The sequence below is a fragment of the Candoia aspera genome, chromosome 2 (assembly GCF_035149785.1).
Source record: "Candoia aspera isolate rCanAsp1 chromosome 2, rCanAsp1.hap2, whole genome shotgun sequence".
NCBI lineage: Eukaryota > Metazoa > Chordata > Lepidosauria > Squamata > Boidae > Candoia > Candoia aspera.
In genome coordinates, this window is record NC_086154.1 from 262819548 (window position 1) to 262838693 (window position 19146).

Here is a 19146-nt window from a genome sequence, read left to right on the forward strand (position 1 = left end):
GAGGAACAAGCCTGCACAGTGCAAATAGGATCATTCTGGAAATCTGAATCCAGAAGGCCAGGTGGGACCAGGCAGACAAGGCACAAAGACCCAACAAATGAGAGCTACATGCAGATCTTTGTGGCATTTTAGGATGCGCATCCTGGTTGCAGTAAGCATCATCCTGAGCATTTTGGCAAACATCCATACCTTTATCTTGACTGTCCCTTAAGCTGGAGCTTACAGCATATCTGGTAGAAGACATGTTCAGCTCCGTGGGCTGAGTGGCTGCATGGCCTTTAGAAAGCTGGTAAGATCTGGTTTCCAAATCCTCCCATCTCTGAAGGACAGTGATCTGTTCATCCCTGGGTAGTAAAACAAAAGCGTTTGCATCTCTTCGGTTAAGGCAGAAGAATGGGAAGAAGTTAATTCAGTCCGAACGAAGCCAACTTTGTCTCTCCAAGGACACCTTCCCCAGCCAGGACAGGAAGTTGTTCTTGTTGCTTTTTCCAGCCAAACTGCATCTGAACCAAGCCCAGCTTCAGGACATGTCAGCAAAGGCTTAATTAATTTAAAGACTCGAGTAGCAAAGATTTGAAATATGGCCAGATAGTTTCTCATTTTGATTAACCTAAATGGAATGAAATGTAAGCAGGAGTCTACAACCAACTCTGGTGGCTGGGAGCCAATCCACAGCCATCTGACCTCCTTGAAAGGTTGGAATATGCAGCAGTAGCCCCACAGGATAGTGACTTTAGTGGCAGGAGGGCTTAGACGGTCTCGTCTACCCGTTTATCTTTCCCAGCTTCCCAGGCCATCTCATCCTGTAAATCTACCAGGGGATCATACGGATTACTTAACAGAAAGTCATTGCATTTTTTGCATTGACTACCCACTGGAGCCAAAGCATCCATCTGTAGCTGTTTCAAGGCTCTCCTTGAATTTCCTTCTATCCAGAATTGGATCGGTTCGTCTTTTTTTCTCCACGTTGCATCATCATCTAGGGAAATGCTGTGGTCTATCTGGGTGGCAATATCCACCGAGGGTTAAAATTATCGAAATAATTCCAAAATCGACTCTTTGAAAGAAAAAATGTCCAAGGTAAAATAAAATAGAATGCAATAAAGTTCTACTGTTAGCTTAATGAAGTGGATAAGCCATGGAGCTCAGCGAATATTGCCCCCAAAGCAGCGGGTTTTAGCTGCATTCCCAGCTCCTTATATTTAGCTTTCTTGAGCTGTATTGCTCATGTGAGCTGGCTCTCGCTGGGCTGTTCTGTCCTCTTTGAACTACCACCCATCTCTAGCCTCCTGTCCTAACAGTCAGGAACCACGCTGAGACGAGGAGTAGGTCTCTAGTGTTTATTACTGCTACATCAGACAGAAAATCCTAACAAACTGAAGAAGCATGGGAAAAACCCAGACAGATAAACCCCAAAGGTTAAGGCGGGTCTGATCTGTGTCTCTTTGAATGGCTGCTTAATTCCTCAGTACTACGCACGTGTTTTCCCCCCTGGATAGAGGCCCCTTCCTGCTCGCCATCAGTACTCATGACACCTCCTGCCCCATTGCTTTACCAACAAGGCCACTTTCTAGCACCGTGTTTCTCAACCTTGGGAACTTGAAGATGGGTGGACTTCAACTCCCAGAATGCTCCAGCCAGCTTGCTGGCTGGAGCATTCTGGGAGTTGAAGTCCACCCATCTTCAAGTTGTCAAGGTTGAGAAACATGCGCTAGCTACTCAAATTCATGATTTCAGGCCGTATTATCCTGCCCAGCTAAACTATTACAAATCATGCAATAGACCTGTGCTGTATGTTACTACAATTTTAGCCTAAATACACAGATCCTGTGTCTTTAAACCAAACCAGCCAGCCAGCCAGTGGGTTCTACCAGTCGGTGACAATTCGGGTTGCACAATGTTTTGAATTTGAATTCAGGGGCAAAGGTGCTTGATCAGCGTGTGCAGGAAGGCAATGCACCACCTCATCCCAGCTCTAATTCCCACCGTGTTTTCCAGGATTTTGTGGGAGCGGCAGAGGGCAATCGCATTCCCCCATAAAAGGCATGTCTGGATAAGGAGTAAAGGCTGGCGCTGTGTTCTTGCCTCTGTCCTCTTTAAAGCACATTTTTTAAACCTGGGAATCCATCGTCTTGCACAACTGCAGGAATCTGGTTATAATTCTAGTGTGCTAGAATCGTTGGATGCGCTTCGCTCGGGCCTGAAGACCGTTCAACATTTCTTTCAGTCCCATTTATCTCCATTTTTAACTTTTTCCATTCTGTTTTTCTTTTTACAGTTTCTTAGCTACCTTGCGTGCTTGCTTGAGTAAGACCGCGGGGCCGAGTCCATCCACTTTTTTTGAAAGCATAATTTTTTTGCTTTTCTTGACATAAAAACCCATTTAATTTTTTTTTTAAGTTAGCATAAGAATTTTGGTTTTGTTGGTATAAAAATGAAGCCAGCAAGTCCTGCCATTATGCAAAACTGAGGCAGTTACGTCCGGTGGATGCTTCTAGGAGCTGACAGCTTTGTGCTCAGGGGCGTCGGCGGGGGTCAAAAAAGTCATGATGGCGCCATGATGGACATAATCCAGGCCTTGCTCCTCTTTTACCTGCATCGTGCATGTGACACACGTAAAAAGTGGGGGAGGGCTTTGACCACACGGTTGCAGCTGCCCTCTTGAATTTTTGGTTTCTAAAAGTTCAAGGTGGAAGAAGATGGAACAAATGCCCTTGCCCCCCTCCCAAGTTACTCCAGCACAGAGCTAAGCATTGTCCACTATTCCAGAAACGTTCAACTGCTACTCTAGTTTTGACTTTGGAACAGACCTAAACTGCCAAATGTCTCAACTTGGCCTGGTTCCCTGGATTTTCTCCACAGCACCGGCAAATTTGGTGGCTCTGCAAACCCTGGATCCTGAATCCTTCCTTTACTGCTTGTCTTCCTTCCTTGCAGCACACCAATACCTGGATTGACTCCCCCAAGAATTACGAGAGAGAAAGGGCAATTAAGAGCACCAGCCACCTCCTGAAGTTTGTCTCTCAACACTTAGATTTCGATGTAAGTGACACCGTGAGGAAATGGCTTGGTTTGGTGGGCCCAAAGGTAAATTTAGAGAATTTAGGGTGAATTAAATCTCAGCAATGTAGAGATAACCTGGATGTGGGGGAAGCATTAAGGGGGGGGGGGAAACGGAAGCTCGCTCCATGGGGGAGAAACTCAAAATAAACATCAACTGCAGGCTTTTAAGAATCTGTTGTTATCTATATGCTACTAAAACTCTTGTGTCTGTTTGATACTTGTAACCTTTAGCTGGGCAAAACCGTGCATCGTAGGGCAACAATTTTTGAACCAAGGTACCTCAAATGGGCTAACTTACAGAATGTGTCCAAAATCCAGGACCCATGACTCCCATGGAATAGAAATTTGGCAAATTTTATAAAACGTTTTATGACATAAAAATTATCATAAAACGTATTATGACGTGATGCAAAATGGCATAAAACATTTCCCGTGGTCAGCTCCTGACGTTTGATTGGGCTATACGGTTCAACATTGGCTACTTTCAAGGCAGACACATCTTTGAATGTCTCTGAATTTTTAAGAACTTTTCCAGTACATTAGAAGCTCTGCCATTGTTGAAGGCATTGAGGAATCTGGTAAGGAAGTATCTCTGAAAAGATGACCCAATGGGTCATGAGTTGTCTAGTACCCTATAACAATAAAGTAGCCTTCCTTGTGGTATCTATTTCATGACCTGGCCTACCCTGAAGGGCTGACAGGGGCCCAAATCCAAATGGTTGTGTTTACAACTCACTGAGCCCCCAAGCAGGCAACCACATTTTGCCCTAGTCCCTTGCCCAGACCTAGCCAGCATGGTTTACACAACAGCATGATTAGCTAGTTCGGTGTGTCATGAGAACCCAGGGATTAGTATTAATGGAGTGGCCATGATTCATCAACCGTAAAGGAACAGGCACGCAAACAGAGCATATGAGAATTCCTGGCTGGCATCTCCTACCTCAGCTAACCTTTTCTCTGAGATAGGTAGACAGTCAGGGATCTCTGCTTTTCATTCACTTCTAGCAAAATGTGCAAACCAAGAGCCATTGTGCAAGGAGCCAGGAACATTTGCACACCAGAAAAAAGGGAATCAGTCATCTGAATCCCCAAACCCACCCACCCTCCTTCCCTCCCTCTCTCCCTCCCTCCCTCCCTCCCTCCCTCCCTTCCTTCCTTCCTTCCTTCCTTCCTTCCTTCCTTCCTTCCTCCCTCCCTCCCTCCCTCCCTCCCTTCTGGGGACACCTGTGGGGAGGTGGTCAAAAAGAGAAACCACTTGATCAGAGACTTGCCCGTTTTTTGCGGGCATGTAAAAAATGTGCAAAGGCTTCAGTCATGCAGCGGTGACCCTCTTCTTGAATTTGAGACACACCCCACCTGGCAAACTCCTTGCCTTTCCTCCCCCCAGAAGACCCCAATAATTCCCCTGCCTCTCCCCCAACCCAAGAAAGCTGCAGGGAAGAGGTCTCATGTGCTGTGGCGACCATGCATTTGGCACCCTGTTCCTGGGAAAGGGGCATGAAAGGAAAATCTGCCAGCTTGGCAGGCTGAAGGCTTCATGAGCCCCCCTCCCCATCTTTCTCCTCTTTCTGTCTTCCTCTCATTAGACCACTGCTGAGTTTTTCCTGCTGGGCCAGCTGGTGGGTTCGCTGGCCCTTCACATCGCTGACAGCATCAAAGAGATCGGCCAGATAGCCGCCGAGGCAACCTATCACCTCCATTACATCATCATGAGCAAAATGGGTGAGAAATTTCCTTGCCAAGCGGCTGACGCACTGCCAGGCACCAGAGCTGCCCACTGCCCAGAATAGCACTCAGCAGCTCAGCTTGGTGGCGCAGCCTCTGGCTTGACCAAGACCCTGGTCATTGGGCTTGGCAGAGCTCCCTTGAATTTGCATTTTAAAGGGTTGCATCTCAGTCTCAGGAGTCACACTATGGCAGCATTCCCACAATAAGCGGGTCCTTCAGACTAAGCAGCCACAGTCACCCACGTGCAAACCTGGGTCTTGTTAATCTTGGCGTGTCATTTGTGGCTTGCTATGTTTTGCAAAGCCAGCCTTTGGTAAGCTGATGGCTGTGTATATGGTGGGAAGCGAGAAAGTGGGTTAACCAAGTTACTGGCTGTTTTCAGACAATGCACAAGACAATGTCGGTGAAAGAGCGGAAGAGTGCTTAGCATCACCTTCTAAGCTTGGTTAGTTAAATGCTTAACCAAATCGATTAAGGACACAATGGCTGCATTTGCACAACATGCAATTTTCGTCAGGGTTAAGTCTGGCTGGGTTTTTTTTTTTCATAATTCACGTCTTAGGTAACCCCATCCTTTTTGCCCTATTTAAGGTCCAACTTACTGTGTTAACCCAGAAAAGAGGTTAATTCAGCAACTAAGTTAAGCAGCCAATATTACTTTTTTTGTTCCTGATTAGTTAGATCAGTGTTTCTCAACCTTGGCAACTGGGGAATTCTGGGAGTTGAAGTCCACACATCTTCAAGTTGCCAAGGTTGAGAAACACTGAGTTAGATAGTAATGTGGGTGGGGGTAGCAGGGTATGATCAAAAAATTAGGATGGCGGTCGTGATGGTGCAATCAAAGCTCTGCCTGATTTTATGTGCATCACACTGTCATGGCCACCATTTTGATTTGATCTTATTTTTTTTACCATACCTTGTGGCCACCCCTGAACGTGAGTGCCCTGATGCTTTGCAAAGTGTGTGTGTGAGAGAGAGAAAGAGACCGTGCCAGGTCACCAACCCTAACGCAGAGAGGCCCCCAACTGTGGCACGAGAACTGCCACGGCCACATTTCTTTTCCTCTCTGCAAGAATATTTGGCCTTCCACAGAGCAAGGCTGAGTTCAGCCTGCCGTTTATTCTTTGCCAATGTGGGTTTGGCAAAGCCATGAGAACAACCTGCACCTCACCCACCACTGAGGCCCAATCACCATCACATCCTTCATGTGATGACCAGTAGGATGTTGGTGCCCTGTTGGTTCAATAAAGGAAAGCTGATCAAGCCGTGGCTTACTGCAAAGTTAGGGCAGATGTGGCTGGCTCGTGAATAGCTTTGTTTGTTTAATGATTTATTTGACAGTGTTTATACCCCACCCCAGTCAGAAGAGTCTGGATAGGCTGCAGCACAGAACAATATAAAAAGCAACAATAATAACAGATCGGTCCCCTCTGATGGACAGCAGTGACACTTAATTAGGGTTGAAGCCATCTTCAGTGATCTTCCAGATGCCAACAGGGAGGGAGATTTACACGCTGCTGGGAGCATACAGTTCCAAAGTCTTTAGGGGGCGGGTGGCTGCCACAGAGAAGGCCTGCCATTGTCCATGTACCCCTAACAGAGTTGTACTCTTTTTGTGAAGATGCAGAGCCCCCCACCCATATTGCCAAAGGCATCACAACATCACAGCACAAGCTCCACCCCATTTGTACTTGCGCGTGGCTTATCACAATGCACGTGCAAAACGGGTGGATGCTGCTGGCATTATTTCGCCCCAGTGACACCCCCTGAGGACACTTCGGTGAGCAAGCCACTCCAACAGCAACAGGTTTTTCCTCCCCCCAAAGCTAAAGAGATGGAGAAGAAGCGCAAGAATAAGAAGGGGAATATTGTGAAATGGCTCCGGGAAGATTTCTTCATTTCGGGTCCAACCATCTTTTACAACAACATCTCCAAAGTAGCTAAGGTATGCTTTTGTTCAGCATTCTTCCCCTCTTCTTGCTAGCCTTTCTTTCTGACCTCTTGGTGCCCTGGGGATGGTCAAAAAAGTCAAGACGGTTGCGACTGCAGGATACAAGCGCCGTCCCTTTTTGACGTCCATCCAACAGAATGTCTGGAAGTCAGTATAAGAATTCCAGCAGATCACCAGATGGTGCTGTTCCTCTGTAATTAGCGAGCTAGGGGAGAATCTCCACTTCCAAATTAGAATCAGTTAAAAAACAAATAAATCTTACACAGAATGGTCCACTTGTGCAGAGACAGAAGAGGAAGAGACAATGCAGCTTTTCTAGCTCACCCAGCAAAATAAATCAAGGTCCTAATGCAGTTCCTGGCGAAAAATACTTTTTTTTTGTTTGCACAAAACTGAAAAAAGACTTTGGAAGCAAGTGTTCCCCTGCTTTCCTTTTACCCAATTTCCGTTCCTTTCCTAGAAATTCCAACCAGTTAAATTCTGAAGGAGCGGGACAGTGTCAAATCCCGCTGTTTCTTGCCTCAGTCCATCAACTGCTAGCTCTCTCTGTTCTACCAATAAAAGCGAATATTTGTAGCTCAGGGTTGGACTGTTACACCTCCTCGCCAGCAACCAACACCCACATATGCAAAGATTAACACCAGGATTAACACCAGATGAACCATCAAACAGCACAATACACCCTAATCAAGGAACTATCAACTCAGGCAATCAACCAAGCAGCGAACAGCAGCCCAATCAAGGAACTCCCAAGGAGAGAACAACACCCCCACCAGCACAAGCAGGGCAAGCCACGGTATATAAACTGAGAGCAAGGCCCTCTCCCTTTTCGCACTGAAGATGCTGCCTAGTCTGGCAATGAAACGTCTGCAAGAAAACAACAAGGCTCAGGGAGCACCGAGGACTCCACATCTCTCTGTTCTCCCAGAGATCTGCCTTTGCCGCCCAAACAAATAATCTCTTTGAGTCAAGGAGCTGTGGATTTTGTTACATCCCCATCCACCAAATTGTTTCATTCATGGTGCAGAATACAGGATGGATCACCTGGTGTCCTACTTTCCATCTCTCTTCTGAAACTGTTATGTACATAAAGGAGTTAAGGCTGGGATAACCAAGGGCCCCTCCCTTTGGGACTGTCTGTGATAATTGTGGGAATCAAAATGGCCTCCAATGCACACAAGGGTGTCTGCGGGGGGCGGGGGTAAAAAAAAATCAACATGACAGCCATGAACCAGCAATTGCAGCTGCCATGTCGACCTTTTTTAACACACACCCCGATATCAGTGGGCATCCCCAATTACATGGAGTAAGTCCTGCCTCTCCGCATAAAGTGCTTTCCCCAGATCTAGGCCAAAGTCTCTGACGGCCCTCCTGGCTAGTGGGGAGGAGGGAGTTGAAACCCTGATGCATCTCTGCGTGGCGTCCTTTTCTTCTTTCCGATAGGCCTTTGGTGAGCATCTCTCCCCCTCGCAGATCACAGAGCTGGTCCTGAAAGCAATCAGGTCGCTCGTGCATGAAGACAAGAACATTTCTCAGGCTGCAGGACTGCTCCTCAGCTCCTTCCTGGAGGAATGCGGGATGGACTTGGAGGAAGTAAGAAACCCACAGATTGGAGCAAGGGGGAAATAGGAGATTTGTAGAAGGGGAAGGCGAGAATGCATGCAGCCTCCTGTTTTGAGTTCCTATGGGTGACAGCAGGCTTTGGCTGGTTTTAAGAAAGCTAGGACTTGGATGGGAGACCACCAGGGAATCTCAGGGCTGTAGACTAAATGGGGTAGACATCCCAGAAGAAGGTAGGGGCAAAAACCAGCCATACTGTTTTCATGAAAGCTACATTTATCTACCCATGTTGTCTTCAGGCATCAAGCCTGGACTTGATTGGGGATAATGGAGGTGGTAGTCCAATACATCAGAAAAAGCTGTAGCACAGAGGTGGGGAATTAGTGGCCCTCCAAAATTTGAACTATAAACCCCAGCATCCCTTGCCACTGGCTGTGGCAGTCAGGAGTTCTAGTCCAGCACTTTTGACTGTTCCCAATCTTTTCTTTCCCTGTCATTCTGGATCCACTCCAGGTCCAGATCTGTTCCAAACAGGATCATAGGATCCTAGGGTTGGAAGGAATCCCAGTCCAGAGATTCCAGATAGTTGGTTGTCCAACCTCTGCTTGAACCCATCCAGTGAAGGGGAGTCACCATCATGCTGGGTCACTGATTTCATTGTCAAATTGCTCTTACTTTTAATGCTTTCCATAACATTCAGTGAGCAGTTACCTTCCATTATGTCATTATCTTCCACTCTGAAATTAGAACAGAACTGGACACTTGTCTGTATTATTTTCCTCAGTTGTGTTCCTTTTCTGTTCTTCTGTTTTGCTTCCTGCAGGAACCACAGCAGAATTCTTTTTCACCTCTAGTAGGAAGACCTAGATTAGTCCCTTGAAGTCTAAACAGGGGAGGAACCATGAGAGATACTGTGCTTTGGCTCTTTGTTCCATCACCCTTCCCTTTTGTGTCCTTAGACAACATTCTCTCCATTCTCTAATTCACGTAATTAATTTAAAAATCTTGAAGAGTGGATGAAATTTTGTGGTTCCCACTTGATACCTTCCTCCAATTTAATGATACCTCCCTCTAGTTAAATACCTTTCATTTGCATTGTTAATACCATTGTTGAGTAGCTTTTTATCCACTTAATTGTTTTGCCATCCAACCCACGCTTGCTAAACAGAATGCCATAAGGTAGTTTATCAGATACTTTCTTGAAATGAAGATATATTATGTCTGTAGCATTCCCACAATCTATTGAGAAAACTACCCAATCAAAGAAGTAACAGAATATTTTAACATATATCTCTACTGTCTTCTGTATAATAACTATTATTTCCTTTTTTAAAGTAATTTTATTAAAGATTACAATTGTGAAGGTGAAAGGTCCCCTCTGCAAGCACCGAGTCATGTCTGACCCTTTGGAGGGATGCCATTTTCGTGACATTTTCTTGGCAGACTATAGCAGGGTGGTTTGCCATTGCCTTCCCCAGTCATCACCTTCCTCAGCAAGCTGGTTACTCATTTTACCAACCTCGGAAGGATGGGAGGCTGAGTCGACCTGAGCTGGCTACATGAGAATCCATTGTAAAAGATTACAATTACAACAATAAAAACTAGTACAAACTAAAAAAGAAAAGAATAAAAAGAAAAAGTAGAAGGGCAGAAAAAGAATGCAGAGAAAAAGAGAAAGAGAAAAAAGAAAAAAAGAAAATATAGTAAAGAAAAAGAAAAGAAATATATACAGAAGTGACTTCCCCCTTCATCACAAATATAAACAATTTTAGTAACTTATCGCCTTCTCTTAAAATACAACAAATGATCTCTACTTCCCATATCCCATCTCTTATCTACAAACAAATCCTTAAAGCCTCGTCATTTTGCTCCTGATGTCAGCAAAAATCCATTAAGGGTTACCAGAGATAACATGTCTATTTTAACCTTGATCAAATAAACCCACTTTATATTCCTTCCTTTTACTTCTAAAAATCTTGATCTTTAGTCCCTTTAGATAATGCCCTAAAGGTAGGTAAAGGTTTCCCTTGACGTAAAGTCCAGTCGAATCCGACTCTAGGGGGCGGTGCTCATCTCCGTTTCTAAGCCTTGGAGCCGGCGTTGTCATAGACACTTCCGGGTCATGTGGCCGGCATGACGACTCGGAACGCCGTTACCTTCCCGCCGAAGCGGTACCAATTAATCTACTCACATTTGCATGTTTTCGAACTGCTAGGTGTGCAGGAGCTGGGACGAGCAACGGGAGCTCACCCCGCCGCGCGGTTTCGAACCGCCAACCTTCCGATCGGCAGCTCAGCGGTTTAACCCGCAGCGCCACCGCGTCCCAGATAATGCCCTAGAATTTGATTTATTTTCATTTTTTCTTTTTCTTTCCTCACAAAATTCTTCAAAGCTTTAACAAGCCTCTTCTGTAAATCCATTATAGGAAAATTATCCAGGTCACTCTCTTGGTTTGTTATTTGGTGGGGCACTTGTGGGCGATTGTGGCTCTTCATTCCACCACAGTCATCAGCTCCACTTTTCGCGGGACCATCTTCAGTCCGCCATTTCTTCCCCAGAAGCCCACTGACATAACCGTATTATTCCCAAGATGCTTACAGACTGTTTTTTTTTTAAATCTAGACTCTTCTCAAGTATCAGCATCATTTTAGTTCTCCTGATATTCCTCCACCCCGTTCTCCATAATTTCTCAGAGATAATCCATGAAGCTTGATTTCATCCAAGCCATCAGCTCGTTCTTTTGGTACCCTGGGGTGCAATTCAACTGACCCTCAAGATTTAAACCCATTCAGAGAAAAGAGACATTGCCAGGCCCTACTTCCATCCATCTCAAACTCCAATCCTGCCTGTCTTTCCTGCTGTTAAACAATGCCTGGTGGGACTTCCACTTTTTTCTTAGACAGGAGTGAACCAAGAGAGGAGTAATTCTGCGTTTTATTTGTTCCATGTTAGTGTTCTGATGTGTTCCCAGAGCAGCTGCTACCCTAATGATGTTCTCATCCTTTTATGTTGAGTGTATCAGCCGTTTTTGCCACTTGTAACATCCTCAACTCATTCTGGGCTTTAGCCTTTCTGACAACCTCTCGACATCGGCTCATTAAAGGTAGGATGCCCCCAACCACTAGCAGGCACCCTCTTCCATTTACCATAAGGAATTAAGCCAAGGGTGTCTGCAGGGTGTGGACAAAAAGGTCAAGTTGACATTCAGGATAGCGCAATCAAAGTTCAGCCCAATTCTTATTGTGATGAATATTAAAATTGGGTGGAGCTTCCATCACACCATCACGGCTGCCATCTTGACTTTTTTGACCACACCCTGCACACACCCCTAAATTAAGCAGTAGGGGAGCAAAAAGACTTTCCATGTAAAGGGTGGGAAGAAATGGAGACAAACGGTGGATCCCATTGCTCTGATCATTTCTCTGTTTTGTTGTAGCTGCCCATGATTGTCAAGGAAATTTACAATCATCTCCCCAAGGTTACTAACCCTGCCACCAGAGAAGAAATGCTGAAGTCGGTGTGTCACCTGGCCTCGAAACGTCTGAACGGAGTGGTAGACATTCTCCTGGAGTGCTCGGTGGAGTGTGATGAGTAGGGACCTCAGGGAGATGGCACCATCATCTCTCTCCTGTTATTCTTATAGACACCATGCACCTAGAAATGTTCCCATCGTCTATCAGATCTGTGTTACCTGGCATTTCAGGTGGCACAGATGGCCTGTTGGAGGGATCGCCAGCCAAAGCACGGGCCATTGATGGCATGGCACAGCTTGCCAACTGCTCAGCAGTGCCCCTTTGTTTCAGTGGAGCTGCCACTTTTCTACCTGCCCGTGCTGCCGTAACTTGAAGAGCACACTTCAGGAGGGGACAATGGTTTCCATGCTGCAGAAGATTTTCACTGCTGCAGGTCAAATGCTGCAGAGGCACAGGAGCACGTTAGGCTAAGTGCAGTCAAATCAGTTGGCAACCCTTTCTCCTTCATGGGGAGGTGGTAACCCAGACAAAGCCACAGAAATATATTTCTCAGGAACTTCTGAAAAATTGGAAAAGGGAACCAGTGGCGGGGGGGGGGGGAATCTATTAGTGCTACACAGTACTCTCTTCCAGCAGTCATTGAACAAATGATGCAAAAGTACAGGTAGTCCTCGCTTAACGACTGTTCGTTTAACGATGGTCTGAAGGTACAACAGCCTTGGAAAAATGCTTTACAGCCTGTACTCACACTTACGACCATCGTAATACGTTGCACCACTCCCACAGTCACATGATCACAATTCCGGCACTTGGCAGCCAGCTCACATTTACAACCAGTTGCAGCGTCCTACAGACCCGTGATCACAATTTGCCACCTTTTTAGCTGGTTTCTGGCAAAAAACATCCTTTGGGGAAGCTGGATTTGCTTAACGACTGTGGTGATTCACTTAACGACCATAATAAAACCAGTCATAAATTTGGGTCTGGTTACATGGTGACTCACATAAAAACCGCACCACTTAACAACCAGTTTTCTGATCCCTGTTGTGGTTGTTAAGTGAGGACTACCTGTAATAATTAGCCACAGTGTGCGCTCAGGAATTTAGCAAGAAGGTATTGCAAGTCTGTCACAGACTCTCTCTGCCACAGATAGTTTGAAACATTTCTTTTTATAGGGTCCTTCATTCAAAAAGGGGCTATTCCCAAGAAAATGGGGAAAACTGTATGGGCAGTAGGAACACTGTTTTTAGGCCAGTTCCTCCGGCCTTCCCCGCCGCCCCCCAATGCTCTAGAGCCCCAGGATTTCCATACTTCCGTTGGCCGTGCTGGAAGCCCACCCGTTTGGAAAGCCTCTTCCGAGCAGAAAGGGGAAAGCGTTAGAGGGAGGCCTGACTTTCCACAATCTGTTTTTGAAAACCTGCAGAAGTGCATCGGAGCTATGGAGGGCGCTGGTTGCAGACCCCTATTCCAACATCAAGATCATGAGACCGCTCCTGAAGAGACTGCAGGACGAAGACCCCGTTTTGGAAGCCAGCTCAAGGCGAAACAGCAAGTCGGTCATGCCAATCGCGGTAAGCAGCCAGCCAGCAACCCTTCTTCATTTTATCTAGAAACGGGGCGCTTGCGATGGCATCTCAGAAGAAGGGTCACCTCCTGGTTTCTCCCATCAGCGCTTGCGAGAGGCGCAAGAGCAGGCCTGCCATAGTTGGGGGAGGCAGTGGGCAGAGAGGCTGGGGGCGGAAATTGGAACAAAATTTGGGGTAAGGGCCACAGGGCCCCACTGGAGGTTGCAGCATTGTCTCTGTGCTTCCTGGGCAGTCCTGAGAACGGGAATGTGACCCGAGCAATGATGAGCAGAGCAGGTCTGGTATCTAACCAAAAGGAGATTGATTTGAGAAAATGCATGATAAAAATGGACAAAGCCTAACAGCTAACTAACTACCGTACATCATACAGGTAGTCCTTGCTTAACAACCATTCGTTCAGTGACCATTCGGACTTACGATGGTGCTGAAAAAATAACTTACAACCTGTCCTCACACTTATGACCGTCGCAGTGTCCCTGCGGTCATGTGGTCATGATTTGGGTGCTTGGCAACTGGTTTGCATTTATGACCAGCACAGTGTCACATGGCCACGTGATTGCAAATTTCATCTTTCCCAGCCGGCCTCTGGCAAGCAAAATCAATGGGACCCACGTGATTCACTTAATAACCACATGGTTCTCTTAACGCCTGTGGTGATTCACTTAACGACCACTGCAAAAAAGGTCATAAGATCGGGTTGGATTTACTTAATGACTGCTTTGCTTGGCAACAGAAATTCCAGTCCCAACTGTGGTCGTTAAGCAAGGACTAGCTGTATCAGGAGGTGAGGCGAGAGCACACACTCATGGCTGTGCTTGGGAACAAAGGCAGGAAAAGTGACTTCTGATTAGCAATTTCTCTGTCCCTTCTTCTGCCTCACTTGTGCTGCTTTTTGCATAAGCTTCATCTCCCTTTCGCTCTCTATCTACTGTCCCCCCCCCCCCCGTCCTCTTAAAAGTCGGGAGGGATTGCAGAATTTGCGCTTCCTAAGTCATACTTCCAGCAGAATATTGCACCGTGTCTCAGCCGTGGAACTCCCTGGCTCAGCACCCCGGGGGAATGAAAAGTCTTTTCCCTGGCTGGCCCCCATCAGAAGAGTTCCACTTTTGGACTTCGTAATTTAAGGAACCCCTGCGCCAAGGTGAACCTCCTTTCGTCCCGTTTCCAGGCCACCCATGCGCTGTGCTTCATCCTCTCCTTGCCTGACGCTTCTGATTCTCTCCAGAACAAATTCCCCAACCTCCTAATTGCACTGGTCACGCAAATCTATTTTGTGATCGGGACAGGGAAGCGGGGATCCAAGAGAGCAAGTGCAATCTCGGAAAACTCGGAACAACCCAACGCACTGAGGTAAGACGTCTCCTAGGCCCAGTCTGGATCATCTGTGCACACCTGAGCAGGTTGCCTACAAATTTCCCCCAAGATGCACTCCTGGCATTCTCATGGTTTGCATGGATCGGGTCCATCTAAGCCAGGAATAAACAGCAGCCAGGGGTGACGTATCATCAGGGAACTGGAGGACCAGGACCATGGCTGGAGGCCAAAGATGCAAAACAAGAAGGGCTGCATCATTTATTTATTTGTTTTAGATCCCTATCCCATCTTTCTCCAGAGCTCCAGACGGCTCAGGAAACATTCCCTCTCTAATTTATCCCACAACAGCCCTGTGAGGTAGGCTAGCCTAAGAGGGAGTCACTGGGGCATCCACATCGGCCATCAACGATGCCCAAATGGTGGGCGCAACCAAGTGATTGAACCCGATGCAAAAAGAGGCAGCCTTTGCCTGCCCTGAAGTTCTTCCTAGCAATTTTCTTGAGGCAGGGAAGGGTTTTAAATTCTTTTGGAATAATTGTACGGCCCATACAGTATTTTCTGGCTGAATTCACACAACGCTGTCAACCTTAAACTTGGGGAGCAATGCAAGGCTCTCTGTGACTCAAAATGGGGAGACAAAAGTCCACCCATTTTCAATACTCCCGCTGCCAGATTTCAGTGGTGGCTGCAACAAGTGGATTTGAGGCCAGATGGAAGATTTTGCTCCCTAGAATGGCCCATTGTGATGGGCCCATTGTGTGCCATCCCATAGACACTGCCAGCCATCATGGCTTGGTTCAATCATGGCTTTAATGGCATGCCTTTTGTTCAAAGTAGATGTAACTAGCTTAGCAGCCCTCCTCATAGCCATGCCACAGGCATCATTCCCAGCTAACCCTAAGACTCAGTGCCAGTTTGGGCACATGAGGGCCAGTGTGCCACAAGCAGAGCCCAAGCCCACTTTTACCCCAAGCTCGTATTAGCCTATGCAAACTAGGATCTCTAATCTAGGGACTAACCTGCAAACTGACTCATCACTGCCTGCATCCCACCAGCCAGGAGGCCCATGCTGTGTATTGACATGCCCTTCAGGACGTGTAGCCGTCCCAACATCTTCCTTTTGTGGGTTCACTCATGTCTTCCTGGGCCAGGTGTTTGTTGCTTGTTTTGTTGTTATTGCTTATTTCTCCTGAGGTTAAAAAGAAAAAAACTCTTCTCTGGGGTGCAGACCAAGGAAACTTGAAATTCACCACACCACTTTGAGCCCCAACAACCAACTTTATTCCTTAAGCGGAAGAAAAAAATAGTGTTTGGGGTTTTTTGTTCTGTTTTGTGGTTGCTGTGCAAGCTGCAAATGAAACCTGAAAGGTATCCTGAACACCAGCGAGTGGCAGGTTGACGTCAATGCAAGCTTGGACTTTGCAGGGGGCATCAGCTAAATGGTTTGCACTGATTCTTGTTCCTTTGTCTGACCTAGAACTGCCGTGCAAGCTCTAAAGAACCTGATTGTGTGTGCCGGCTATACCAGGGAATATAATATTTTGGATACAATAGGCTGCTGGGACATGCTGTCATCTCCAGATACTTATTTTGATGGCATTCTTCACCTGATCAGGTAAGAATCCAAAAAGCAGAAGAGCTTGGCTACAAGCAACAGCACCTGTGTTTTGTGTGTGTGTCTGTGTGTCTGTGTGAAAACAGGCAAGAGGACATTGTGGTGTCGTGATGCAAGCCCCACCCTTTTTGCACATGCATTGCACACATGGGCCAGACACAAGGGCCTTGCACCATGACACCAGGCATGCCTAGTTATTTATCTTTTCATTAATTAATTCATTAATTCATTCAGTTTGTACAGCCACCCAGCTCAAATACATGGGTCTGGGCAGCTAACCATAAATAAAAACAAGATAAAAACTTTGTAACAAAATAAAGAACATTATTCTTATTTATTATTACTTATTTAAATTTATTGGCCACCCGACTCCAATAGACTCTGGGCAGCATACAAAACTAGACATTCTCTAAATTGAGTAATTAATTAAATCCCTCTGCCGATAATTCAAACGTAATTCACTCTCTCCACCTTGGTGGTTCTTCTCACTAACCGGAAGACCTTGTCTTATCCCTGGGTACTGGATCTTTCAGGACCTTGTTTATGTTGTCCAAAGTGCACCTCAAGATGATGTTCAAACAGGCCAACACGTACTTGCGCCGTCTTGATCCAAAAGAGAGGACCATTGGGATGGCGTTCTTCACTGAGGTGAGCGGGAAGTTATGGTGCACCCCAATGCTTTGGATGTCAGGAAAAGGAGTCCAGGGTGGGTCTCCATGTGTGATGACTGGAATACCCACTATTGTAGTCAGAAGCAGAGTTGGGTTTGACTAGCCCAGTGTTTCTCAACCTTGGCTGGCTAGGGGTTTCTGGGAGTTGGAGTCCACCTGTCTTAAAGTCACCAAGGTTGAGAAACACTGGGCTAGACCATACAGGCCAAAGGGGCAAAGCCTAGTTGCCAACACTAGGGTTTTCCATTAGGGGTGGGTCTGAGCTGTTATACGACTCTCCAAATGCTTGGTCCATCTTGAAAACTGAGAAGGCATGAGGGTATCTTCTGTAATGCGATGACAAACCTGGAGTTGCTTCCTTTCCACCTCTTCAGTCAGCTGTTCAGTGTGACAATGAGCTGGTCTTGCAACAGTCTGGAGATCACCTCCAGCCTTTCGGGGTAGGCCAGGTCAAGAAACAGAAGCAGCAGGGATTTCAGGAATGCTCTTCATTTTTGCTCTTCATTCATTTCTTTCTTTCTCATCTTATACCAAACAAATCAAGTGGGATTAGAGTTTCTTACACACACTTCCCTCTATCTCAGGATTTTCTTCCTTAGCATTTTGTCATTCTCTTCCCCCTGATTGGTTAGCCCGGATAACAACCAGGGAGTCCCTTTCCAATCCAGCTCTGTGGAGGCTGATTGTTTGGCTGTATAAAGCCATCTTCCTCCAGTCAAGCTCCACGGAGGACTGATTGGCTGGCCCAGATCACGATCCTTTTTGTCTTTGCTTTTAAAAGGCCATTTGCACCCTGCACAAATTAGCCAAAGTCCATGTTCCTTTGCTAGGTTTACACAACTCATTTAACCTGATTACTGGATTAACCAACTGTTCTGGGTCTGTGCAATATCTGGAACCATACATTAATCAAGCAGCTTCGGTTCACACAGTATGCTTAGACACAACTAAAGATTAAAACTAAGAAAGCTTGACTAATAAAGTTATGCAGCTGAAGCCTCTTTGAATGACGTGTTTAATTGGGTTTTGTGAATCCAGCGTGTTGGTGTGGCTGAAACAGAAAACATTTTTACATGCATTGCACATATATTACATATTAAAAGGGATGGGGCCTCCAACATGCAGTCACACCTGCCATCTTGACTGTTTTGACCTTTCTCTGTAGACACCCCATTTCTCACTCTCAACTATTTACTTTCTACCCTGATTTGGAGGGCTAGGTGACTCAGTGATCCATCTAATTAAATAGCTTTTATTTATTGACTCTAAATGGCCAGATTCCTGTCCTGGTTCAAAACATGAAGAGATATTTCAGTAAAATGTAAATTAATTGCCACACCTATAATTATAGCTAGCTTCTACATTGTTATTTTATATTATACTTCATCCCATATTTCTAATCTTTTTTAACTGATGGTTTGGAATCAAATGTTTTTGAGCAAATGACACCCAATTGAATGGAAGCTCAAAACGTGTGCAGAATTGGCTCTTAATGCATATTTGCTACTAGCTTTTAACATTTTTTAATGTTGCACAAAGAAACAAAATAAACTGAACAAAACCAAAATCTATGTTCTGATACACTCACTAAGAAATTTGCCTCTGTAACTAGATAATTTAATTCACCAGAATTGTATCATTAGAAGCTATATAACACAATAAAAGCATTACCTTTTTATTAACCAAATGTACTATTTCTTTTCTTGACTTTGTATCTGTTGCTGTTCCTCCAGACTTGCCTGACTGAATACATATATTCTCTTCTATTGAATGTTGTTTATTCATTCAGTCACTTCCGACTTCCTGACTCCATGGACCAGCCCACGCCAGAGCTTCCTGTCGGTCGTCAACACCCCCAGCTCCCCCAGGGACGAGTCCGTCACCTCTAGAATATCATCCATCCATCTTGCCCTTGGTCGGCCCCTCTTCCTTTGGCCCTCCACTCTCCCCAGCATCAGCATCTTCTCCAGGCTGTCCTGTCTTCTCATGATGTGGCCAAAGTATTTCAGTTTTGCCTTTAATATCATTCCCTCAAGTGAGCAGTCTGGCTTTATTTCCTGGAGGATGGACTGGTTTGATCTCCTTGCAGTCCAAGGCACTCTCAGAATTTTCCTCCAACACCACAGTTCCAAAGCATCGATCTTCCTTCTCTCAGCCTTCCTTATGGTCCAGCTCTCGCAGCCAT

At 45.9% G+C, this 19146-nt stretch overlaps 1 protein-coding gene across 1 annotated transcript in view; it reads left to right on the plus strand.

The window, feature by feature from the left end:
• Positions 1 to 19146, plus strand: part of LOC134490273 (maestro heat-like repeat-containing protein family member 7) — a 48909-nt gene that overhangs the window by 20034 nt on the left and 9729 nt on the right. The window contains exons 11-19 of the mRNA XM_063293189.1: positions 2938 to 3042; positions 4650 to 4785; positions 6618 to 6736; positions 8186 to 8335; positions 11739 to 11893; positions 13199 to 13346; positions 14530 to 14711; positions 16153 to 16290; positions 16824 to 16938. Of these exons, the coding sequence (XP_063149259.1) occupies positions 2938 to 3042; positions 4650 to 4785; positions 6618 to 6736; positions 8186 to 8335; positions 11739 to 11893; positions 13199 to 13346; positions 14530 to 14711; positions 16153 to 16290; positions 16824 to 16938 (1248 nt within the window). The remainder of the gene's footprint in view (positions 1 to 2937; positions 3043 to 4649; positions 4786 to 6617; positions 6737 to 8185; positions 8336 to 11738; positions 11894 to 13198; positions 13347 to 14529; positions 14712 to 16152; positions 16291 to 16823; positions 16939 to 19146) is intronic.